Raw genomic sequence first — 26,496 nt, forward strand, 5'->3', positions numbered from 1 at the left:
TTTTAGACTGGATCTTTTTCAACCTCTGATGCCTGAACAGCATACCTGTACTAGCGGTACTTGTCTGCCATAGAAGCAGCTGGCACCACTCAACATTAAAATGAAAGGGTTCCTCAATGAGGACCTGCTCACAGCCAAATTCACTGGATAGATAATGACCACAACAGGGAGTTTGGAGGATTTTAGAGCCCTCAGGTGGTCAAGGACATAGCTGGACAGCACCCTGCACTGCCGCCTGGTATCCTGGCAGTGCCAATCTGACAGTGCTAAGGGGTGGAGTCTAAAGGGGGGGGAAACTTTGGCCACCCCATAGCAGGGTGTTACTCACTTGGTGGAGGGGACCAGATGTTAGCGATTGGGGGCGGGTGGGGGGGGGGTGTCTTTTCTGATGGTGAGGGCTGAAATTGGGATGCCCTTTAAAAATGGCGTCATGATCTCTGATGATTCAGCCTTGTCGTGTCTTCAGGTTTCACCCATCAAATTTTCCGCGTGAATCACCCCTGGCTCCAAGTAAATGATTAGTGTGGGAAGATCTCGATGGGAATCGTGCCTCACAGCTAGCACAATTCGCACCGACTTTCCCGTCTGAAATAACACTTAGTCGTTTTTTTGGGAGAATTCCTCCCATTGCCTGAGGAGTTGTGAATGGTGCTGAACTATGCGCAACTATCAGTAAACATTTTCACTTCTAATTGCATGATGCAGGGAAGGTAACTGATGAAACAGTTGAAGATAATTGAGCCTAGGACACTGCTATGAGGAACTCTTGCAGCAATGTCCTGAAGTTGGGATGACTGGGCTCCAACCACCACAAACATCTTCATTTGTGTTTGTCTCTAACAAGTGGAGAGTTTTCCAGATTCTCAGACTTTAATTTTGCTAGGGCTCCTGGATGCCACACTTAATCAAACACTGGGGTATCAAAGGCAAACACTCTCACCTCAGCTCTTTTGTTATGTTTGGATGAAGACTGTAAGGCCGGGAGATGAGTGATCCTGATGGAACCAAATTGAGATTTGCAGAGTAAGTTCTTGGTAACTGCTGCCAGACAGCACTGTCAACAGCATCTTCCATGACTTTGCTGTTGATTGACAGCTGGCCAACTGAGCATTAAATGGCTGAATTAGATTTGTCCCGCCTTTTAGACAAGACATTGTTCCACTTTTTCGATGTCATAGCTGTACTGGAATGGCTTTGCTAAAGGCACAACCAGTTCTGGAGCATAGGAGGAGGCCGAGATGACACCTATTTTTTAAAAATAAATTTAGAGTACCCAATTTTTTTTCCAATTAAAGGGCAATTTAGCATGGCCAATTCACCTACCCTGCACATCTTTGGGTCGTGGGGGTGAGACCCACGCAGACACATGAGAAAATGCAAACTCCACACGGACAGTGACCCAGAGCTGAGATCGAACCTGGGTCCTCGGAGCCGTGAGGCAGCAATGCTCACCACTGCGCCACTATGCAGCCCCATGGCTCATCTATTTAGCACTTAGATTCATAGATTCAGAGAATTTACAATGCAGAAGGAGGCCATTGGAAAGAGCACCCTACTCAAGATCATACCTCCACTCTATCTCCCTTAACCCAGTAACACCACCTAACCTTTTTGGATACTAAGGGCAAACCGGAGCACCCAGAGGAAACCCACACAGACACGGGGAGAATGTGCAGACTCTGCACAAACAGTGACCCAAGCCGGGAATCGAACCTGGGACCTTGGTGCTGTGAAGCAACTGTGCTACCGTGTCACCCATGGCTCATCTATTTAGAACTTCTGCCTGAAGATGCCTGCGAATGCTTCAGCCACGTCTTTTACGCTTAGATGTTGTGTCGGACCGTTATTGGGGGTGGGGATGTTCATGGAGTTTTTTTCCTCTTTGATTCAAGTGTCCACTACCATCCACAATTGGTTATGGCAAAACTGCAAATCTTTTGGTATGGGATCATTGTTTTTGATTATGCTGCTTCTTCTGTTTAAATGAATGTAATCCTGTGTTATAGCTTCACAGGTTGGCCCTTGCTGTTCCTAACATGCTCTTCTGCATTCCTCCTTGAATTGAGGTCAGTCTTCTGGCTTGATGGTAATGGTGAATGTGATATGCTTTGCCATGAGGTTATACAGTTTCTGGTGGAATACATTTCTGCTGCTACTGATTGCCCATAGTAGTTCATGCATGCCTGAGTTTCTAGATCTGTTCTGAATCTATCCCATTTAACATTGTGACAGTGCCACACAACATAATGAATGGTTTCTTTAGCACTGCTGCCTCACTGCACCGAGGACCCGGGTTCGATCCCAGCCCCGGGTCACTTGTCCGTGTGGAGATTGCACATTCTCCAGTGTCTGCAAGGGTCTCACCCACACAACCCAAAGGTGTGCAGGGTAGGTGGATTGGCCACGCTACATTGCCCCTTAATTGGAAATTTAAAAAAAAATAATGGACATTTTTTACAGTGGGAAGACACTATTTTATCTTAAAAAGGACAATGCGCTAGTCACTCCTACCAATCCTGGAAAGATGTATTGGCTCCCGGTTGATTATTGAGGATGAGGTCAAATAGGTTTATCCCTCGTGTATAATCTCTCTAACAGACAGACCTTCAGGACTCAGCCAGCTTAGTCAGTAGCATTGTTACCGAGCCAATCTTAGTGAGGGTCAATAAAGCCCCCCACCCAAGGAATGATAAATTTGATTAGATAGTTTAAACAGGTTAGTTCCATTAGCTGTTAACTAGTGGCATTGAAATTTCTAGTTCAAATCCTTTCAATTTAAGTGGCATTGAAGTCCATGCATCCATCAAGATAAATCATTAAAAATTCCAAAGTACCGATATGAAAAGAATATGGGCACCTTTGGTAAATCCCCTTATTCTAACCATTCTTACAACCATATCATTATTGTATCAAATTTCTTGCAATAGTTCTAAAATCATTTTACTATTTTAAAAATACCTGAATGACAAGTGATACAGTTAATGCTAATGCAACTAAAACAAATCTTGGAATTTTATGTGGAAAAAGACTAATTGACATGAGCTGGCAACTTAAATGGCAGCTCAGATAAAGGCCTTGGAACAGGCCACCTACTTTCTCATTCAATTAGAAAGTAAGAGACGGCATGGAAACAGTGCACACTAATTTACAGCAATGGTGGGCAACATGCGGCTCATCAGGGTTCTATGTGCGGCCCACCGGACATTTTGTTGACTATTGCCCTCATGCAGGGTTGTCAAATTCTGCTGGTTTCTATCGCGTACCTTTTTTTTAACCAGTTTGACTGAAGTGATACGTATATAGAGCAAGGGCACGTGAAGTGCACACAACATTGACTGTGTGAGAGCTGTGCACTCCCTCCGCATCCAATCAACCATAAATATTTCTTTTGTTTCAGCCACTTGAAGTTGATAACAGTTCTATTAATATATGAATCATTAAGCATTTTCAATAACTTATTACAAAATAGTCAGCATGTAGTAAATGTATTTAATCCTATTTAAGGGTCATAGTTTAAAAAAATAAATTTAGTGTACCCAATTCATTTTTTCCAATTAAGGGACAATTTAGCATGGACAATCCACCTACCCTGCACATCTTTGGGTTCTGGGGGCAAAACCCATGCAAACACGGGGAGAATGTGCAAACTCCACACAGCAGTGACCCAGAGCGGGGATCAAACCTGGGACCTCGGCGCCGTGAGGCAGCAAGGCAAACCCACTGCGCCACCGTGCTGCCCTCTTTCAAGGATCATAGTTAGTGAACATGTCCAATTTTAATCTTGTGGCCCACTGTGTTGAAGGAAGGCCATTCATGGTGGCCCACTTACTAGCCTAGGTTTCCCATCACTGCTTTACAGCTTCCTCAAAAAGCCTTTGGGAAATTCCAATAAAAAAATCCTTGTTAGATTTCTGTATAATGAGTTGACTAAGATCAGCTGAAATAGTTGTAGAGCAATATAATTAGAGAAAATCAGCCAAGGTTCCTTTTAGTTTTTGAGTAACTATCTGCTGGAATGTGTACACTTGTGTGTTTCCACACATTGCCACAGTCGTATCACACACAAACAGCAAAATGGTGAGTCTGGCAAGTGACGTGTGTGCTCATCCACATAGAAGATGTCAAAATGGGTTTTTGCAGCAAAATTTCTGAAATTAGATAAACCAGTACTGGGTGTTTATGTTCAGTTTGTGGTTAAAATTTAACAGATAATTTAATTAAGTGACCTTAAATTAAGTGGAGTAGGCTGTATATAAATTTCAACCTTCCAAACCATTGGAGGAACTGTAGCGCCAACGTTTCTAATTCAGACAACACTACTACTAAATTGTACTACTACTTTAAAAGTTTCTAAAATATAGCTGTTGCAATATATTAGACAATTAGATGCATACCCTTCATAAGCAAAGCTTTCCTCATCAAAATCATGCTCTTCCAGCTGCACCTTCTGATTTGCTTTGCCAAATTCTGCTTCACCCACGTCAATGGAATGCTGTTTCATGCCACAGGTGGCCCAGCTTGACATACGTTGGAAGATCCTAAAATCTTCCGCACCAAGACCTTGTGAGGAGAAAAAACCCTTGCCTACATAGTGCTTCCACTCACATCTGTGATGACAACACAGTGCAATGGCAACTCCCACGACTGGCAGGCTATTTGCAGCATTCTGTACAGTACAATTAGAAAGACTCGTAGGATCTCCTACAGTCAACATTTCATCACTCTTCAATCTTTTTTCTGGTGGTTCCTTGCCAGTATCTTCCTGGTTTGTTATGCAACTTTCCATAATACACCTCAGAGCAAGATCTGTGCAATTTAAATAAAAATATACTATTACAAACTTTAAATAACTTACATGGAATGACAACTTCCCCATGTTTTAAAGAACTTTCTGCCTTGTGACAGTATTATACTTCTGTAATCAAGTATTCCAGCTATGTAGATCAGTTCAAAATCTACTCTCAATCAACACATTTCGGTTGTGAAGTTATTACCCCCACTATTTATACATTTCCACATGAAATATAATAAACAGTAGTGAAACATTTGCTGCAAACAAATTGTAGCAGTTAACAGATAATCTCACTATGTCACTCAGGTAGATGCCCAGCTATTGACTGCAGAACTAGGAGCAGATTGGTATCTATTTACATCCATAGCAAAAATCTAGGGCGCGATTCTCCAAAATGGAGACAGAGTGTTCGTGATGGTACGCTGGTTTTTCCGTGCGGCCGCTCGGCCCATTTGGGCCGGAGAATCGGCGGCCCTGCCGCGTATAGCGGCCCGCAACCGACGCCGCGTCAAACGCGCCTGCGCAAATGGCACCGATTCTCCGCACCTCGGAGAATCGCGCGCCGGCGTCGGGGTGGCATGGCGCGGTTGAGGCGATTCTCCTGCCCGGCACGGGGCTCGGAGAATCGTGCCCCTAGAACATAGAACAGTACAGACTTTTTCTATTCTTGAACCAAATTAAGAGAGGTGGCTGAATGGCCAAGAAATTACAGGTATTTTCTTGGCCACATGCTATCACAACTCCATAAACTATTTTAAAAAAGGCCACATGCACAGATTTGTTTTACACTAAATACTGTATGTGAAAAAGCAGAGAATAAAAATGGACTATTTAGTTGCTTGATTCTGCTCATTAGATTATATGCGATTAGCCGTATTACAGTGCAGAAGGAGGCCATTCGGTCCATCCAGTCTGCATTGGCCCTTGGAAAGAGCACTCCACTTAAGCCCACGCCTCCATCCCAGCCCCATAAACTCAGTAACCTTACCTAATCCTTTAGACACTAAGGGGCAATTTAGCATGGCCAATCCACCTAACCTGCACATCTCTGGATTGTGGAAGAAACTGGAGCACCCAAAGGAAACCCACGCAGACACGGGGAGAAAGTGCAAACTCCACACAGTCACCCGAGGTTGGAATTGAATCCAGATCCCTGGAGCTAACCACTGTGCTGCCCGTTCAATCCAACTTAATTAACCCCATGAGCTACATAAATGAGCTACTTAAAAATCATCTCCCGCTTAAATTAATTTTGTTGAAAATCCAGAATATTTGTCCTTGTTTGTAGCTGCCTTATGGTAGCAATGATGGAGGTGACCGTTTGCTATCTGCCCCCAAGCGGTTAATATTCACGTGTGAATCTGGACAGTGTGCATTCAACCAAGGGGTTCGTCATTCTCTACCTAATTTTTAATGTTTTCACAATTCCAGTAATGGGAAGGGAAGGAGGGGTAGTCACCTAAAAGTCCTGGTGACTTTTAAAAAAAAATGTCCACAGATTTCAATTGTACGGGTTGCTGTTGCATTTTGTACCATACTGTACCATCCAAATGTTGGTCAAAGCTAATTAAGATTTAATGCAAAGACAAAATAAAATGCCATTTTGAAGAACAGGGACCTCTAGGATGCCAAAGGTACAAAGTACTCTCCAGCTATGTAATTTATAAATCATATACCCTTGCTCAGTTTTGTCACTGATTTCCAATTCCACTGAAAGCTTCCAATTTAGATTTCCATTTGAGCCTGGTGCCAATCTGATGATGAAAGCTCATCTTGGTGTAGTACCATTTACTCGCTCAAACGTAAGCTATTGGACTGGCTTGAAAGTGGGCAGCACAGTAGCACAGTTGTTTCACAGTTCCAAAAGACAACAGTGCAGTGACGCTTTGACAAAGAGTCATCGGACTCAAAACGTTAGCTCTTTTCTCTCCCTACAGATGCTGCCAGACCTGCTGAGATTTTCCAGCATTTTCTCTTTCGTTTCAGATTCCAGCATCTGCAGTAATTTGCTTTTATCCAGGGTCCCAGTTTCGATTCCCCGCTGGGTAACTGTCTGTGTGGAGTCTGCACGTTCTCCCCATGTCTGCGTGGGTTTCTTCCGGGTGCTCCGGTTTCCTCTCACAGTCCAAAGATGTGCAGGTTAGGTGGATTGGCCATGCTAAATTGCTTAGTGTCCAAAAAGGTGGGGTGGGGTTACAGCGATAGGGTGGAGGTGTGGTCTTGGGTAGGGCGCTCTTTCAAAGGGCCGGTTCAGTCTCGAATGGCGTCCTTCTGCACTGTAAATTCTTGGATTCTATGAAAGTCACCTGACTCATGAAATGTCTACACCAGCTAAGTGTTAAAGCATTGCATTTGGAGTCTTTTACAAAGCATCTAAGGTGAAGTAGGCATGCTTTCGATAGATATCATTTGAATCTATCAATCAGATTATCATTACATATATTTCATATATGCATTATAGTCCATATCATAAAATCATAGAATTTACAGTGCAGAGGCTATTTGGCCCATCGAGTCTGCACCGGCCTTGGAAAAGAGTACCTGACTTAAGCTCATGCCTCCATCCTATGCCTGTCACCCAGTAACCCCACCTAACCTTTTGGACACGAAGGGACAATGTATCATGGCCAAACCACCTAAATTGCACATCTTTGGACTGTGGGAGGAAACTGGAATACCCGGAGGAACCCCACGCAAGACATGTGGAGAAATGCAAACTCCACAGAGTCACCCGAAGCCGAATTGAACCCGGGTTCCTGGAGCTGTGAGGCAGCAGTGCCAACCATTGTGCCACCGTGCCATCCATATCATTATCTTACTGTTATTATCACTGTCTTTGAGATGTGCATCGTTTAAGTTTTTAATGAATTATGACATACGGTCGGAATAATTATTTTTAAAATAAATAAATAAAGTGGCAATAATGGATATATTTGTATCGGCAACATCAGGGCAGGAGTTAGTACTGCAGATCGACTAAACAGTCAGTTTAATTCTACCTGTCATCTCTCAATAACAATCTGCATCGACATTGTATTTTTATCAATTTCCAATCAACCCAGATGTATCCTCAGCTGATAATGTGAAATTAAACATTTCAGTATATTTTCACATCCTCCAAGATTATTCAGACTGACGGGCAGCACGGTGGTGCAGTGGTTAGCACTGCTGCCTCATGGCACCGAGGATCCTGGCCCCGAGTCATTGTCCGTGTGGAGTTTGCACATTCTCCCCGTGTCTGCGTGGGTCTCATGCCCGCAACCCAAAAAGATGTGCAGGATAGGTCAACCTGTCACGCTACATTGCCTCTTAATTGGAAAAAAAGAACTGGGTACTCTAACTTTATTTTAAAAAAGATTATTCAGACTGTATGTCATAATACATAAAAAATGTAAATGATATCTCAGAGACAGTGTTAATAACAGAAAGATTATGATATGGGTGGTAGGGTGGTTAGCACTGCGGCCTCACTACTCCAGGTTCCTCGGTTCAATTCCAGCCTCGGGTGACTCTCTGAGTGGAGTTTCCACTTTCTCCCCGTGTCTGCGTGGGTTTCCTCCGGGTGCTCCGGTTTCCTCCCACAGTCCAAAAATGTGCAAATTAGGTGGATTGGCCATGATAAATTGCCCCTTACTGGTGGGGTTACTGGGTTATGGGGGAAGGAGCGTATTGGGACTCAGATTGACGTATACAAGAGAAAATAGGATTGCATGCTATAAGTGTTGCCTTATGTGGTACTCAAAAGAATATGAGATTTGCAAAGGGTGCCTGCAATTGCCTAATGTTAAATATGAAGGCTTACTTCATGTCCATACTCAGGATTTCATTAAATTCAATCATACCTGTAGCAGCTCCACACAAATGTTTGCCAATTCCAACAACAGGCAGTCTTTCTTTCACAAGAAGGGGCACCTTACCTGTAACATGATATTAATCCTGTTATAATCAGAAAATAGGACAACCTTTTATGAGTAGAACAAAAATATTAGTACGGAAATGTACAAAATTTAAACTTACCTAAGCTGAGATCTTCAATGTCAATGTGAAGCCGCTCAAACATTGAGCCTTGACTTTTATGTTTACCATCTACCTTTAAAAGATAATATTACATTTGCTGAGTTAATTTACTGAGATTTCTGGAATATTGGGTGGGATTCTCTGATCCTGAGGCTAAGTGTTGACACCGTCGTGAACGCCATCGCGTTTTACGACGGCGTCAACAGGCCCCCAGGAGCAGCGATTCTGAGCCCTACAGAAGGCCAGCACAGCACTGGAGCGTCCCACGGCGCTTCAGCTGCTGATACCGGCCTCAAATGGGCGCCGCGGGTCTGCGGATGCGCGCTGCGACCAGCGCGAATGCACGCATGCGCAGTGGCTTCCTTCTCCGCAGGGCAACATGGCATAGGGCGACAGGGGCCGGCGCGGAGCAAAAGAGGCCCCCAGCCCGAGAGGCTGGTCCGCCGATCGGTAGGCCCCGATCGCGGGCCAGGCCACAGCGGAGGCACCCCCCACGCTCACCGGAGAATCGGCGGACTGGCGTTGCGGTGGCATCGCGCGATTCGCGCCCGGCGATTCTCCAGCCCGACGTGGGCTGAGAGAATCCCGCCCATTATTTCAAGCAGATAATCAATAATTGTCACCTGATTACAGCAAACTATTACCTTGAAACGCGTACTGGCTCTCTCCACAAGGAGGAAATAAACATTTTTGGCATCTTGCAAAGCGAAATCTATCCAATGGGACAACTTTCCCCGTCCAGCACCGAACTCCACAAAACATCGGTTTGATCCAAGCAAACTCAGTCTTTCCAAATTACCAGTCAGTGAAGCCTGGAACATTACAATGTAGTTCCCAATGGGTTAACAGCATAAGATTCCAATTAAATCAGATAAAATATATACTTTTATGATCCCTTCCCCAAGAATTGCTCAATGTTTAAATTTGTTAGCCATCGAGATTAAGAAGGTGCTAGGTTCAATTCCTCCAGTTTTGGATAAATTAGCTGATCTCGATCAGAAATTACCATAGAAGTGCTACCTGTGGCTTCACTACTCTGAATCAGAAGTGGCAAAGTAATTGAGGAAGATCACAACTAAAATTGACAGATCCAGGTGAGAAACAACATGAATCCAGAAAGGCTGGAATAACCTTAATACTGAGATGACTTGGGGTTTGTTCAGTATATAAAGTTCAGTTTTATAGAAATTCTCTGAATGACTTCCGTGCCTAACAAAAGAAACATCATGGATTTCTTAAAATGTAAATGTTACCATTTAACTGTTTTAAAACTTCCCTGTAAGCACAATCATTTACACAGAAAAGCAGATACATCTCCTTTTTGGAAGCATTGGAGTACAATTAGCCCTTCCCCTGGTTCAAGCAATAAATTGTACACTAGAGCTAAACACACAAACAAGTTTTTATTTCAAATCATAGAAACTGCTATATCCTACCTGTTGCTTCAAATGCTTAAAGGCAGAATCTCCATTTTTGGGATCATTCAGAGCTTCCTGCAATGCTATGTGAGTTAATGTTTGGTCTGTCAGCTTAGAATTCAAACCTGCAGATAATTAAAACAGATATTTTGAAAAGCAAAGTAACACTAAGTAAACCTAATTAATAAATTTAGTTTTGAAATTGCTTTGGGTGAGACATTCTTATTAAAAACACTTGCAAGGGCTGTCTCCCAAATCTGTACTTTTTTTCTGGAGCTCCATGCATGAACCTCTCTTTCAGGTTTTGCCTCTTTCATAGCAGTGAAACAGCTCTTATCAAAGTCACAAATGACATCCTCTGTTACTGTGACCACAGTGCACCCTCCCTCCTTGTAAAAAAAATGTATTTTATTCCAAACATATTCAAAAAATACAAAAACATAAATAATCTGGGGAATCTCCCCAACTCACAGTTTTACAGTCTGTACAAGTTTTTCCCCTTATTCACCCTGTGCCCTCCACGGCAAACAATTCCTCGGACATGGCCACGAACAATCCTCACCATGTCTCAAAGTCTTCTGCTGATCCCCTCAGTTCAAAATTAAATTTCTCCAACCGGAGGAAGTTGTACAGCTTCCCTAGCCAGGCCATCACCCCCGGCGGCATAGTCGACCGCCATTCAGCAAAATTCTTCGCCAGGCAACCAGAGGCGAAGGTCACAACATTAGCCTTTCTCTCCTCCATCAACTCTGGCATTTCCAAGGTGGTTCGGTGGCGCAGTGGTTAGCACTGCTGCCTCGCGGTGCCAAGGTCCTAGTTTGATCCTAGCCCCAGGTCACTGTCCGTGTGGAGTTTGCACATTCTCCCTGTGTCTATGTGGATCTCACCCCCAAACCCAATGATGTGCACGGTAGGTGGATTGGACAAGCTAAATTACCCCTTAATTGGAAAAAAAAGAATTGGGTACTCTAAATTTTATTTTTTTAAACCGCCGATATCTCAAAAATCACCACCATCGGGTCCAGCCTGACATCCACCCCCACAATCGTTGCTAGCATCTCGAACACTCCTGCCCAGTATTTCTCTAGCCTCTCACTGCACCAGAACATGCGCGTGGTTTGCTGGTGCTCGCCCACGCTCCCTGGAAAAACCCACTCATCCTCGCCCGAGTCATGTGCACTCTGTGTACCACCTTAAACTGTTTCAAGCTCACCCTCAAGACATGAGGAGGTCGAATTCACCCCACGTAGTGCCTCACTCCACACTCCCCAACCTATCACCTCCCCCAACTCCTCCACCCTTCTCCTTGGTCCTCACCACTTGCATTCTCCCCTGCTCGCCAGCCACCCAGATCCGATCCTCCCCTTCCACGTCCGGAAGCAGCAACCGTTCCAATAGGGCATACTTGGGCAGCCTGCAAAACCCTTTCCACACCTACCTTGCAAAGTCCTTTACTTGTAAATACCTAAATTCACTTCCCTTCGGGAGCTCTACCCTCTCCCACAGCTCTAGACTTGTAAACTTCTCTTCCAAATACAAATACCTCGCCCTCACCAACCCCACCTCTCTTCACCTCCTGTACATACCATCCGGCTTAAACCCATGGTTATCACACAACGGCACTAACACCAACATCCCCTCCATCCTAAAGTGCCTCCTCAGCTGGTTCCATATCCTAATCGTGGCCGCACCACCTGGCTCTCCGTGTACCTCCTCGATACCAGCGGTAGCGCTGCTGTTGCCATGGCCCTCAGGCTGGGCCCCTTGCAAGACTCTTTAAAAAAATATATTTTTATTCTCCTCCTTTTTCACATTTTCTCCCAAATTTACACCCGCCAACAATAAACAATAATCAGTAACAAATATGTCAATCCCCATATCAATAACAATGATCCCATCCTACCACCAACCCCCAAACATTAGCCCGCATGTTCACATAAACAAATGACAAAAAGGAATCACCCATAGTCACCATTAACACACACAGTCCCCCTCCCCTCTTCTTCCTTCCTAACCCATTCCGACCACTCTCCTTCCCACCATCGCCTCACTTTCTCCAATGCCACCACCCAATCACTGTGTTCAGAGATCACCCGCTCCCATCTCCTACATCTGCGACCCCTGTGCCTCCAAACATTTCTCAACCCTCTACATTGAGCCTTTCAGGGGTGAAACTGCTCCCTTGGTGGCCTTTGATTAGTCTCCTGCATTTCCTTTCTTTGTTGGCGAAACTCCTCTTTAATGAATGGCATCAGCTGCTCCTGGATTTTTTCAACCTGCGCTGACCCTTCTGCCTCCACCATCTTCCTAATTGCTACTGCGCCACAGGTCTCTCCCAGATCCTTGGCCAGGTCTTTCACCTTCTTCTGCCGGGTCTGATAACCAGCAGACATGCAACTCCCGGGGGGGAACTTCTCCTCCACACCTTCAGCTACACTTTCCCGTCAAAATTCTCCCGTTTTCGGCTAAAAAGAGCTCAGATCTACACCTTTGAGCTGGAGCTGTCCTGTGTGCAACCACTCACTCCATGGCCGCCACCAGAAGTCGTGCACCATCCTTCCTTGTTCAAAATTAAGTTCTGCATGAGCAGAATTTTCTCCAATCAAACTTTGGTGAGACCAAACTTATCTCTGGCCACACGCCTCTAAGAACTGTCCCCTCACTATCTATTTCATCTCCCTCTCCAGCAAAGTCAGTAAATTATTAAGTTTAAAAAAGAGTAATTAATAAAAATGACCAGAATACAAGAGGGTCAGATTTTGTTTATCAGACTCAATCTCAGGCACAAGGTGCTCCCTCACCCTTGCCCAACATGAGTTGGTGTGTGTATGTGCTAGTAAGAAAGAGTGAGAAACTGGAGACAAGAAGTAAGGCAGACACACACATCTCTCACTCCCATTAACATACTCACTCTCTCACTCCATTACTTTCCCCCCCTCCCGCCCACACACAGTCCCTCACTCAATCCCACGTACTAACTCTCTCACACACACACCATTCAGCCTCTTCCCCAGGTCCCTCCCCCACACACCCATCTCTGGCCCCATGTTCTGCAATGTTACACTCCAGCCTTCGCATCCAAAATCAATCCCCTTAACAATAACAATGATCCCATCTTCCCACCACCCCAAACAATGGCACACCTGTCAATATATACATCCAATAAAACAGTGTGCACTACATTTTTGATAGTTTTTTTCTTAAATATAATCCTAGGCAACATGATATGCAAATTCTTTAATTTATATAACCTTCCTATAAGGCAAGTTGTGTAAATATATGCATAATACTCACTGCTGGTTGCCTTTAGGAGTTTTTTGATCATTTTCTCCAGTTCTTCTTTGGACAAGGAACAAATAGAAACCTTGAATATGTTTAAGAGATAGAATAATTAATTGCTTTACTGAAGAGAAATTAAAGGTAATCATGAAAGAATACTTTTCTGCTTATCACCTTGTGGGAAGTTGTACCTGTTGTCTGGGTGTCTCCATTGCATCCTCATAACCCCCATTGACCCCTTTAACATAGTAAATCTGAAATAAGAACATAAGAACATAAGAAGTAGGAGCAGGAGTAGGCCATCTGACCCCTCGAGCCTGCTTTGCCATTCAATGAAATCATGGCTGATCTTTTGTGGACTCAGCTCCACTTTCCGGCCCGAACACCATAACCCTTAATCCCTTTATTCTTCAAAAAACTATCTATCTTTATCTTAAAAACATTTAATGAAGGAGCCTCAACTGCTTCACTGGGCAAGGAATTCCACAGATTTACAACCCTTTGGGTGAAGAAGTTCCTCCTAAGGTCAGTCCTAAATCTACTTCCCCTTATTTTGAGGCTATGCCCCCTAGTTCTGCTTTCACCCACCAGTGGAAACAACCTGCCAGCATCTATCCTATCAATTCCCTTCATAATTTTATATGTTTCTATAAGATCCCCCCGCATCCTTCTAAATTCCAACGAGTACAGTTCCAGTCTACTCAACCTCTCCTCGTAATCCAACCCCTTCAGCTCTGGGATTAACCTGGTGAATCTCCTCTGCACACCCTCCAGTGCCAGTATGTCCTTTCTCAGGTAAGAAGACCAAAACGGAACACAATACTCTAGGTGTGGCCTCACTAACACCATACACAATTGCAGTATAACCTCCTTAGTCTTAAACTCCATCCATCTAGCAATGAAGGATAAAACTCCATTTGCCTTCTTAATCACCTGTAAACCAACGTTTTGCGACTCATGCACTAGCACACCCAGGTCTCTCTGCACAGCAGCATGTTTTAATATTTTATCATTTAAATAATAATCCCGTTTGCTGATAACCTCACATTTGTCAACATTGTATTCCATCTGCCAGACCTGAGCCCATTCACTTAACCTATCCCTCTGCAGACTTCCGGTATCCTCTGCACTTTTTGCTTTACCACTCATCTTAGTGTCGTCTGCAAACTTGGACACATTGCACTTGGTCCCCAACTCCAAATCATCTAGGTAAATTATGAACAATTGTGGGCCCAACACTGATCCCTGAGGGACACCACTAGCTACTGATTGCCAACCAGAGAAACACCCATTAATCCCCACTCTTTGCTTTCTATTAATTAGCCAATCTTCTATCCATGCTACTACTTTACCCTTAATGCCATGCATCTTTATCATATGCAGCAACCTTTGGTGTGGCACCTTGTCAAAAGCTTTCTGGAAATCCAGATATACCACATCCATTGGCTCCCCGTTATCTACTGCACTGGTAATGTCCTCAAAAAATTCCACTAAATTAGTTAGGCACGACCTGCCCTTTATGAAACTATGCTGCGTCTGCCCAATGGGACAATTTCCATCCAGATGCCTCGCTATTTCTTCCTTGATGATAGATTCCAGCATCTTCCCTCCTACCGAAGTTAAGCTCACTGGCCTGTAATCACCTGCTTTCTGCCTGCCTCCTTTTTTAAACAGTGGTGTCATGTTTGCTAATTTCCAATCCGCCGGGACCACCCCAGAGTCTAGTGAATTTTGGTAAATTATCACTAGTGCATTTGCAATTTCCCTAGCCATCTCTTTTAGCACTCTGGGATGCGTTCCATCAGGGCCAGGAGACTTGTCTACCGTAAGCCCCATTAGCTTGCCCATCACTACCTCCTTAGTGATAACAATCATAGCAAGATCCTCACCTGTCATAGCTTCATTTCCAACAGTCACTGGCATGTTATTTGTGTCTTCCACTGTGAAGACCGACCCAAAAAACCTGTTCAGTTCCTCAGCCATTTCCTCATCTCCCTTTATTAAATCTCTCTTCTCATCCTCTAAAGGACCAATATTTACCTTAGCCACTCTTTTTTGTTTTATATATTTGGAGAAACTTTTACTATCTGTTTACTCTCATAATCTATCTTACTCTTTATAGCTTTTTTAGTAGCTTTCTGTTACCAACCCCTAAAGATTTCCCAGTCCTCTAGTCTCCCACTAATCTTTGCCACTTTGTTTGCTTGAATATGAGAAAGAAAGTAGGAGTAACAAGGATTAGAGAGAGTAAAGAAATTAAATATATTATTTTTTTATTGTATGAATCTGTATGTGGCCTCTGTTAGATTGAAAGAACAAAAATGTGTAAATAAAATTTTTTAAGAAGTTGTCTTTCTGGCAGGTACACAGGAATAGATGTAAACCATTCAGTTACTCAGCCTGTTCTGCCATTCTATTAAAACATGGATGTATTCAACCTCATTTACCTGCCTCTTCTCTACATCCCCTGATATCCTTATCAAGCAAAAATCAAAGAATCATAGAATCTCTATAATGCAGGAGGCCATTCGGCCCATCAAATTTGCACGGACTCTTCAAAAGAGCACTCTATTCATATCCACTCCCGTGTCCACCCAGACCTATCCCCGTAACCTAATCTGCATTTCCCTGGACAGTAAGGCGCAATTTGTCATGGTCAATCTACCTAACCCGCATGACTTTGGATGTGGGAGGAAACAGGAGAATCCAGGGAAAACCCGCGCAGATGCAAGAACACAGACTGTGACCCAAGGCGGGAATTGAACCCGAATCCCTAGCACTGTGAGGCAGCAATGCTAACTATTGTGCTACCGTCTATCAATACTAGTCTTGGAAATTTTAAATGGCATTGTAGGTTACCACAGCAATACATTCTGCTTAAATTCATCCTCAATTCTGGTGGGAACCTACTTAATAATGATGACAAACAAAATTTTGCACAAATCACATTGAGCTTTCCTTATTGCTCTGATAGAAAGGGTGGCCCAACCTGCACTCTGAATACTAAACTTCCTCCTCAACCAAACTCTTAGTCACCAAATTTAATGGTTTCAACTCCTGCTTGTTGTCCACTTACCTCTACTCAAGGCTGACATTTAAATGCACGTTGTTTCATTGTGATGGTGCTCCATTCTCTTGTTAACTCATAACTAAATTGACTTGTTCACCACATGTGGGTGTTTAACATGATTATGATTAACACTTGTTGGACTTTTCATAAATATTGGCAAGAAACAAAAGCCAAACTTTGTGGGTGGGATTCTCCCCTAACCGGCGGGGCGGGCTGTACCAGCGCTGAGGAGTGGCGTGAACCGTTCTGGCGCTGGGCCACCCGGAAGGTACGGAATACACCGCACCTTCAGGGGTTAGGCCGGCGCTGGCGGGGTTGGAACCGCGGCAGCCGGAGGGCTTGGTGCCGCGCAGGTGCGAGTTGGCGCATGCGCAGGAGCGCGTGTGCTGGCGTCATCCCAGCGCATGCGCAGGGGGTTCATCTCCGCGCCGGCCACGGCGGACCGTTACAGGGAAAGAGTGCCCCCACGGCACAGGCCCTGATCACGGGCCAGGCCACTGTGGGGTCCTCCCGGGACCAGAACCCCCCCCCACCCCCCGAGGACTCCGCAGGCCGCCCGCAGAGCCAGGTCCCGCCGGTAAGGACGTGGTCTAATTTACGCCAGCGGGACCGGCCGAAAACGGGTGGCCACTCGGCCCATCGTGGGGCGGAGAATCGGCGGGGGTGCCGCTGCCAATGGCGCCCGACCGGCGCGATGCGATTCCGCCCCCCCACCAAAAAACTGGCGGCAGAGAATCCTGCGGCTGGCAGCGGGGCGGGATTCACGCTGTCCCCGGCGATTCTCTGGCCTGGGGCGGGGGGGTTCGGAGAATCCCGTCCCTTATATTTGCATAAAATCAAAGTTCTCGGGAGTATTTTCTGCAGTCAAAAAGAACTAACATCTTAGAAGACTTACAGGTTTGGGTTTTTCTCTTGAATTGCACTTTTTTAGATGCTTTTCTAGTTTGTCTTCATCAACCGTGCTGTAAAAATATAATTGTATCTTGTATATCATAGCTTCTTATTGGCTAGTCATCAAGACTCCAATCATTTTTACTGATATTTTTGTTTCAGTATTATGAAGTATTTCCAAAGTGCAATTTCATGGAGAACCTACAGCACATATAGCGATTAAATTAAATTAAATTAAATTAAATTAAATCTCACATACTAGTGATGTAGCTAGTGGTGTCCCTCAGGGATCCGTGTTGGGCCCACAATTGTTCACAATTTACATAGATGATTTGGAGTTGGGGACTAAGGGCAATGTGTCCAAGTTTGCGGATGACACTAAGATGAGTGGTAAAGCAAAAAGTGCAGAGGATACTGGAAGTCTGCAGAGGGATTTGGATAGGTTAAGTGAATGGGCTAGGGTCTGGCAGATGGAATACAATGTTGACAAATGTGAGGTTATCCATTTTGGTAGGAATAACAGCAAACGGGATTATTATTTAAATGATAAAATATTAAAGCATGCCGCTGTTCAGAGAGACTTGGGTGTGCTAGTGCATGAGTCACAGAAGGTTGGTTTACAAGTGCAACAGGTGATTAAGAAGGCAAATGGAATTTTGTCCTTCATTGCTAGAGGGATGGAGTTTAAGACTAGGGAGGTTATGTCGCAATTGTATAAGGTGTTAGTGCGGCCACACCTGGAGTATTGTGTTCAGTTTTGGTCTCCTTACTTGAGAAAGGACGTACTGGCGCTGGAGGGTGTGCAGAGGAGATTCACTAGGTTAATCCCAGACCTGAAGGGGTTGGATTATGAGGAGAGGTTGAGTAGACTGGGACTGTACTCGTTGGAATTTAGAAGGATGAGAGGGGATCTTATAGAAACATTAAAAATTATAAAGGGAATAGATAGGATAGATGCGGGCAGGTTGTTTCCACTGGCGGGTGACAGCAGAACTAGGGGACATAGCCTCAAAATAAGGGGAAGTAGATTTAGGACTGAGTTTAGGAGGAACTTCTTCACCCAAAGGGTTGTGAATCTATGGAACTTCTTGCCCAGTGAAGCAGTTGAGGCTCCTTCATTACATGTTTTTAAGGTAAAGATAGATAGTTTTTTGAAGAATAAAGGGATTAAGGGTTATGGTGTTCGGGCCGGAAAGTGGAGCTGAGTCCACAAAAGATCAGCCATGATCTAATTGAATGGCGGAGCAGGCTCGAGGGGCCAGATGGCCTACTCCTGTTCCTAGTTCTTATGTTCTTATACATTTTTCTTTGCTAAACTAGCATTAAAAGTACAATACTGTAACAAGGGATGAGCACAGTAAGAAGTCTTACAACACCAGGTTAAAGTCCAACATGTTAGTTTCAAACACTAGCTTTCGGAGCACTGCTCCTTCCTCGGGTGAATGAAGAGATATGTTCCAGAAACATATATATAGACAAATTCAAAGATGCCAGACAATGCTTAGAATGCAAACATTTGCAGGTAATTCAGTCTTTACAGATCCAGAGATAGGGGTAACCCCAGGTTACAGAAGTGTGAATTGTCTCAAGACAGGACAGTTGGTAGGATTTCGTGAGCCCAGGCCAGATGGTGGGAGTTGAATGCAATGCAAATCCCAGGTCCCGGTTGAGGCCGTACTCAAGTGTGCGGAACTTGGCTATAAGTTTCTGCCCGGCGATTCTGCGTTGTCGCGCGTCCTGAAGGCCGCCTTGGAGACCGCTTACCCGGAGATCAGAGGCTGAATGCCCTTGACTGCTGAAGTGTTCCCCGACTGGAAGGGAACATTCCTGCTTGGTGATTGTCGCGCGATGTCCGTTCATTCGTTGTCGCAGTGTCTGCATGGTCTCGCCAATGTACCACGCTTCAGGACATTCTTTCCTGCAGCGTATGATGTAGACAACGTTGGCCGAGTCGCAAGAATATGTACCGCGTACCTGGTGGGTGATGTTCTCACGTGTAATGGTGGTATCCATGTCGATGATCTTGCACGTCTTGCAGAGATTGCCATGGCATGGTTGTGTGGTGTCGTGGTCGCTGTTCTGAAGGCTGGGTAGTTTGCTGCTAACAATGGTTTGTTTGAGGTTGCACAGTTGTTTGAAGGCAAGTAGTGGGGGTGTGCAGATGACCTTGGCAAGATGTTCATCTTCATCGATGACGTGTTGAAGGCTGCAAAGAAGATGTCGTAGTTTCTACGCTCCGGGAAAGTACTGGACGACGAAGGGTACTCCATCGGTTGTGTAATGTGTTTGTCTTCTGAGGAGGTTGGTGCGGTTTTTTGCTGTGGCGCGTTGTGTCGATTGATGAGTCAAGCGCCATATCCCGTTCGTACAAGGGCATCTTTCAGCGTCTCTAGATGTCTGTTACGCTCCTCCTCGTCTGAGCAGATCCTGTGTATATGGAGGGCTTGTCCATAGGGGATGGCTTCTTTAATCTCCGGGTAAGCGTTCTTCAGGACGCGCGACAACGCAGAATCGCCGAGCAAAAACTTATAGCCAAGTTCTGCACACATGAATGCGGCCTCAACCAGGACCTGGGATTCATGTCGCATTACATTCATCCCCCACCATCTGGCCTGAGCTTGCGAAATCCTACCAACTGTCTTGGCTTGAGACAATTCACACCTCTTTAACCTGGGGTTACCCTTATCTCTGGATCTGTAAAGACTGAATTACCTGCAAATGCTTGCATTCTAAGCATTGTCTGGCATCTTTGAATTTGTCTATAAATATTTTTCTGGAACATATCTCTTCATTCGCCTGGGAAGGAGCAGTGCTCCGAAAGCTAGTGTTTGAAACAAACCTGTTGGATTTTAACCTGGTGTTGTAAGACTTCTTACTGTGCTCACCCCAGTCCAACGCAACAAGGGATCGTAACAAGGGTTGACATCTCTCTAATGCAATTACTATTGTATCTCAGTTGAAGAAAGTACAAAATAATAATGTTAAAGAATATCTTAACCAGCAAATGTCACAGGGTTTAACAAAGTCCAGGAAAAAATGTTTGAGATAAGCATGAAATTGAAGAACACTTGAAAGTGTGGAACAGTTCAAATGAGTAGAACAGTTAGAAACCAAGGTAAAAGACTAGACAGCTCTAAAAACTAAGCTTCGGAATGTGCAAGGTTCTGCAATTCTATAAAGCAGATTAGAAGTTTAGACAAGGTGACTGAATGTGTAGTTGGTGGGTTTGGCAACGTTTTTGCAGCTGAAAAGATATGAAGTAAGGCAATAGGTGCGATTCAGCAACCCTGTTGCGCCCGGTGCCCTGAACGTAACGTGCACACCTGGGTGAAATGAAATACCCGGACGCTAGATTCACCCAGCACCTGGACATAACGGTGGCACCTGGAAGACTTTGCCAGGGTGCCATTTAGTGCTGGTCCACACCAGCTGTAACAGCACCTACAGGCGGTGGGTCTTGCAGGCCACTAGAGACCCGTGGGCGTTTGGGGACAGGGCAGGGCGGCATCCTGGCACTCCCCCTGGCACCTAGGTACTACCAGCCTGGCACTGTTAGAGAGCCACAGTGAACAGAATAGCTTCAGTATTGCCAGTACTAAACTCAAGAAAATTCTGGTTTATGCATCACTTGATGTCAGGCAGCACAGTAGTAGTGTGGAGAATGATGGCAAAGCACAATATTGTTCAGTGCTAATGCAGGTGTTTGTTCATGTTACGGATAATGTAATGCGATGAAAGGTAATGATTAGCAGAAGAAAAGGAAGTGATGAAAGATTTGAGATGACAAATGCACAAAACTGTTGTGACAAACAGGAATATTTTTATACTTATTTATTTCAGTTTTTAAAATAGCTGGACTTAAAATGGAAGCTGCTTTTTCTAACAAATATGGATAGTTGACTTTAAAGAATATGCGTGAGGAAGCAGTGAATCCCAGCAGTCAGTAATCATTTGGCTCAAAGTTACCTTTATTACTATAATACCTTACTTGAAATATTAATAGTAAGACGTCTTACAACACCAGGTTAAAATCCAACAGGTTTGTTTCAAACACTAGCTTTCGGAGCACTGCTCCTTCCTCCTTCCTGGATTTTCACAGGAATTTCTCAACATAAGTTGATAAAAGGGAGAGGAGAAGGAGGCGACTCCCAAATTATGGAACCGCGCCCAAAAAATAGTTGGAAAAGAAGAAATCAAAAGATGGATGGAAACAAAACTCAGAAAGCAGCGGGTTCAATGACAACGAGGCAAAGTTCGGCCGCGTCTGCCTAATGGACAATGGATCAGTTGGTCGAATACTTGGATGGGAAGTTCGCCCAGCATCGCAAGGAGTGTGCCGAGGACCTGATCCAGGCGGTGGCCTCGATTAAGGGGGTGATCGACTGAGTGGAGGAGAAAGTGAAGACTCAGGGACAGGAGATTCAAAAGCTGCAGGATCAGGCGACGGAACAAGAGGAGTCCACAGCGATGGCAATGGAAATTGGTATTCTGCAGGAGCGGCAGAAGCGGCTGTTGGAGAAGGTGGAAGACCTGGAGAATGGTTCTCGCAGGCAGAATATCCGATCGCCAGTCTGCCAGAGAGAAAGGAGGGATCAGATGCCGGTGCGTATATGGAGAAGATGCTGGAGAAGCTGATGGGGGAAGGTTCGTTCCCCAAGCCATTGGAGTGGATCGGACCCATAGGGCTCTTATGCGTAAGCCCCCGGGGTCGTGAGCCCCAAGGGCGATTGTGATACGGCTGCATCGGTTCCTGGACAAGGAACGTATTATGAAGTGGGCTAGGCAGACAAAACGGTGCACCTGGGAAGAGTCAGAGATCCGGGTATATCAGGATTGGGGAGCAGATATTGCAAAGAGGAGGACGAGTTTTAATAAAGTCAAGGCGAAAGACAGAAAATTTGGACTGCTCTACCCGGCCCGTCTCTGGGTGACCTATGAGAACCGGGAGCTATACTTTGGCTCGCCGGAAGAGGTGGAGGTCTTTATGAAAGACAAGAACTTGGTGGATGCATAAGGACTTTAAAACCTAACTGTGGTGGACTGAGTTTTTTTATAAGAAAGGGTGGGGGGGGGGGGGGGGGGGGGGGGGGGGAGGTTTGTGCGGTTCTTTCTTTCTGTGTCTGGGAAAATCTCAACCTTTCAATTCTGTAATTTAAATTGCGACTTTCAGGAGCAGAAGGGTTTTTTCTGCTTGATTTGATTTTGGTTTGTTGTTGTATGTGTCGAATTGCAGAGAAAGGGGTTTTGAATTGCAATGTTTTTTCTCTTCTGTTGGAAAAAAGATGGTTGAGTTTCTGCATGCATAATTTTTTTCCTACTTCGTTTGATGTCTCTTCTATTGTTTTGGTTCTGTTTGAAGGTGATGGGATAGATAAGATTCTGTTAAGGGAGGGGGTGGGCCTCTGCGTCTAGGGGGATTGTTTGTTTGCTTTCTGTGTTTGATGTTATTGTGTTGAGAACTTATGTTGAGAGGGGGGAGAGGAGATCGGCAGGTGGTAGAATGCTAGGCGCCGGGGGCAAGAGCTGCTAGGCTAGCTGGATAGCTAGTTAGTGGGAGCAAAGTGGGGGAGAGCTGAGGAGAGATGGAGTAAGGGGGGAGGGGACTGCTGACGAGCAAGGGACTTTTGGGGGATTGGAGATGCAGAGCAGAGGGCGGTAGCTGGCAAGGGGCGGACCAAGGGAGGTGCAGGGCATGGGCTAAGGGCTGGCCTCGGAAAGGTCATGGCTGAGCCCCCCCCCCCCCCCCCCCCCCCCCCCCACCGACCAGACTGATTACATGGAATGTTTGTGTACTGTATGGGCCGGTCAAAAGGGCCTGTGTGTTCGCACACCTGAGACTGTTAAAAATGGACATGGCCATGATACAGGAGACACACTTGAAGCTGGGAGACCAATTCAGATTGAAGAAGGGACGGGTCAGACAGGTATTTCATTCGGGACTGAACTTTAAAATAAGGGGGTTGGCCATCCTGATTAACAAGAGGTTGGCATTTGAGGTGGGGAGGATAGAGACAGACCCGATTGGTAGATTTATTATGGTCAGTGGGAAGCTGGAAGGAATGGTAATGGTAGACCTACGGGAAAGTCTCAATGGCCACAGTGGAGATTAGATGCCGGGCTGCTAGCGGACGATAAGATTTGTGAACGAGGCCATCTGGGGGTACATAAAAAACAATGATACGGGAGAGACTGCGGTGGGAGTGGTCTGGGAGGCATTGAAGGCAATTATCAGAGGGGAATTTATTTTGATTCGAGCCCAAAGGGAGAAAACTGAGCGGGTGGAGCTGGACAATGAACAGGAGGTATGCAGAGTCTCCGAAGGAGGAGCTCCTGAGGGAGTGTCAGAGACTCCAAATGGATTTTGCGCTCCTTTCCACAGGGAAGGCAGAGGGACAGCTGAGGAGGGCAAAAGGGACAATATATGAATATGGGGAGAAAGTTAGCAAGATGATGGCACATCAGCTGAGGAAGTGAGAAATTGAACAAACGAATGTGATATAAAATAGGATTATTAGTTAGAATAATGTAGATGTGAGCAAGTCTGATAGTAGTGAGTTCACAAAGAAAGGACAAAGGGATTCAGAAAGCATGACCAGGAAAGGGGAAGGGAGCCTCGTGGAGGATGGGGAAAAGGATGCTGGGTAACAAGAGGCCAAGGGATGAGGAATGCGAAGTGAGCCAATCAGGATATATGGCCAGGTCAGGAGGTGTATAGGATGATCTATGGGAATCTTGTATGTGAAACTTGATGCCATTTTAATGATATTTGCAGAGATTTCTTTGTCTCCGATTTCACTCGGTTCTGGGGCTTCAGAAGACCGCCTGTGTGTTCTGAACCTCTATAGAGCGGGTCAGCCTTGCAAGTTGGTTAAAAATAAATAATACTATACCTACAAATCCATCTCGAGTTTTATTGAGGCCAGACTGACGAATAAAGAACTCAATATTGTCAGAAGCAGGAGGCAGCGAGAGAAATAGGGAAAATAAAGGATATGAGAGGGAAGGTAGCGAAAGACCCGGGGGCGGTTAATGACGTGTTCCGTGAATTTTATAGTCGATTATGTGGCACGGGGGCAGGAAAGGAAACTGAGGGAGATAAGCGTTCAGAGTGGTTGAGAGGAGTTTTAGATATCTGGGGATTCAAGTGGCTAAGGATTGGGGGCAGCTTCATAAATTATATCTGGGCAAAGCGGTGGATCAAATGAAAAGGGATTTTTGCAGATGGGACGTGCTCCCGCTATTGCTGGCAGGGAGGGTCCGGACGGTAAAGATGACGGTCCTTCTGGAGAATGCTCTTCTTTTTCAATGTCTTATGATTTTTATCCCAAAGGCTTTTTTCAGGAAAATGAACACGGCGATATCGTGTTGGTGTGGGCGGGTAAAACTCGGAGAATAAAGAAGGCACTCCTGGAACGTGGTCATGGAGAGGGGGTCTTGGCCCTCCCGAGCTTTATTAAATATTACTGGGCAGCCAACATATCGATGGTCAGGAAGTAGGTAGTGGGGGGGGGGGGGGGGGGGGGGGGGGGGGTCGGCGTGGGAGCGAGTGGAAGCGGCATCCTGTAAGAGGATGAGTTTGGAGGCCTTACTGACGGCGCCCCTGCCGTTTTCACCGGCTCGGTACTCCAAGAGCCCTGTGGTGGTGGCAGCCCTCAGGGTGTAGGGGCAATGGAGGCAACAGAGGGGGCATCAGTGTGGTCACCGATTTGTAACAATCCCCGGTTTTCCCCGGGTGGGCTGGAGGGGGCTATAAGGGATGGCGGCGGACAGTAATTGAGAGATTTGGGGACCTATTCATTCATGAGGATTTCCCGACCTTGAAGGCATGAGAGGAGGAGTTTGAGTTGCCGGGTGGGAACGGGTTTCGGTACCTCCAGGTACGGGATTTTGTCCGGAGTCAGGTTCCTGGCTTCCCTCACCTCCCCCTGAGGGGGTTACAAGATAAGGTGATGTCAAAAACAGAGGTGGGTGAGGGGAGGGTCTTGGAGATATGCAAGGAGTTGATGGAGTGGGAAGGGGCCCCTATCAGGAAGGTGAAGAGGAAGTGGGAAGAGGAGCTGGGTGCAGAGATAGAATTCAAGCTGTGGGAAAAAGTCCTGAAGAGAGTCAACTCATCCTTGTGTGCCAGACTTAGCTTGATCCAGTTCAAGGTGGTCCACAGGGCCCACATGATGGGAGCCCGGATGAGCAGGTTCTTTGAGGAGGTGGAGGACAGATGTGGGCGGTGTGGGGTAGCCCGGCAAACCATGTACATATGTCTTGGGCATGTCCGAGATTGAGGGGATTCTGGCAGGGATTTGCGGACATTATGTCAGAGGGGCAGCAGGGTAGCATGGTGGTTAGCATAAATGCTTCACAGCTCCAGGGTCCCAGGTTCGATTCCCGGCTGGGTCACTGTCTGTGTGGAGTCTGCACGTCCTCCCCCTGTGTGCGTGGGTTTCCTCCGGGTGCTCCGGTTTCCTCCCACAGTCCAAAGATGTGCGGGTTAGGTGGATTGGCCATGCTAAATTGCCCGTAGTGTCCTAATAAAAGTAAGGTTAAGGGGGGGCTTGTTTGGGTATAGGGTGGATATGTGGGTTTGAGTGGGGTGATCATGGCTCGGCACAACATTGAGGGCCGAAGGGCCTGTTCTGTGCTGTACTGTTCTATGTTCTAGGTCAAGGGTCAAGGGTAACTCGGAGTCCATAATTGGCAATATTTGGGGTATCGCAAGATTCGGGGCCGGGGGGGGGGGGGGGGGGGGGGGGGGGGATGTTCTGGCCTTCACTTCCCTGGTGATCCGGAGACGGATTTTGCTGGGATGGAGGGATTAGGAGCCCCCGAAGTGAGTCAGCAATATGGCAGGGTTTCTCAGTCTGGAGAAAATTAAATTTGCTTTGAGAGGATCAATTCAAGGGTTCGCCCTGAGATGGCAGCCGTTCATAGACTACTTCAAGGAGAACTGAACATTAGCAGTAAAGGGGGGGGGGGGGGGGGGGACAGGAGGATGGCAATGTTACAACGGGACAGGGAATATAGTTTACGGGCAG

General features: G+C 45.7%; 1 protein-coding gene across 2 annotated transcripts in view; it reads right to left on the minus strand.

Annotated features, from left to right (window-relative positions):
• Nucleotides 1-26,496, minus strand: part of trmt13 (tRNA methyltransferase 13 homolog) — a 44,560-nt gene that overhangs the window by 2,849 nt on the left and 15,215 nt on the right. Inside the window, exons 3-10 of one of the 2 annotated variants that reach the window (XM_038794765.1) lie at nucleotides 17,472-17,538; nucleotides 13,698-13,760; nucleotides 13,525-13,591; nucleotides 10,246-10,352; nucleotides 9,454-9,621; nucleotides 8,810-8,882; nucleotides 8,635-8,709; nucleotides 4,395-4,806 (exon numbers count right to left, since the gene is read on the minus strand). In XM_038794765.1, coding sequence (XP_038650693.1) covers nucleotides 4,395-4,806; nucleotides 8,635-8,709; nucleotides 8,810-8,882; nucleotides 9,454-9,621; nucleotides 10,246-10,352; nucleotides 13,525-13,591; nucleotides 13,698-13,760; nucleotides 17,472-17,538 — 1,032 coding nt within the window. Of the gene's footprint in view, nucleotides 1-4,394; nucleotides 4,807-8,634; nucleotides 8,710-8,809; nucleotides 8,883-9,453; nucleotides 9,622-10,245; nucleotides 10,353-13,521; nucleotides 13,592-13,697; nucleotides 13,761-17,471; nucleotides 17,539-26,496 lie in introns of both variants that reach the window. The other variant, XM_038794764.1, reaches the window with a different exon arrangement.

Source organism: Scyliorhinus canicula, chromosome 4, assembly GCF_902713615.1.
Source record: "Scyliorhinus canicula chromosome 4, sScyCan1.1, whole genome shotgun sequence".
NCBI lineage: Eukaryota > Metazoa > Chordata > Chondrichthyes > Carcharhiniformes > Scyliorhinidae > Scyliorhinus > Scyliorhinus canicula.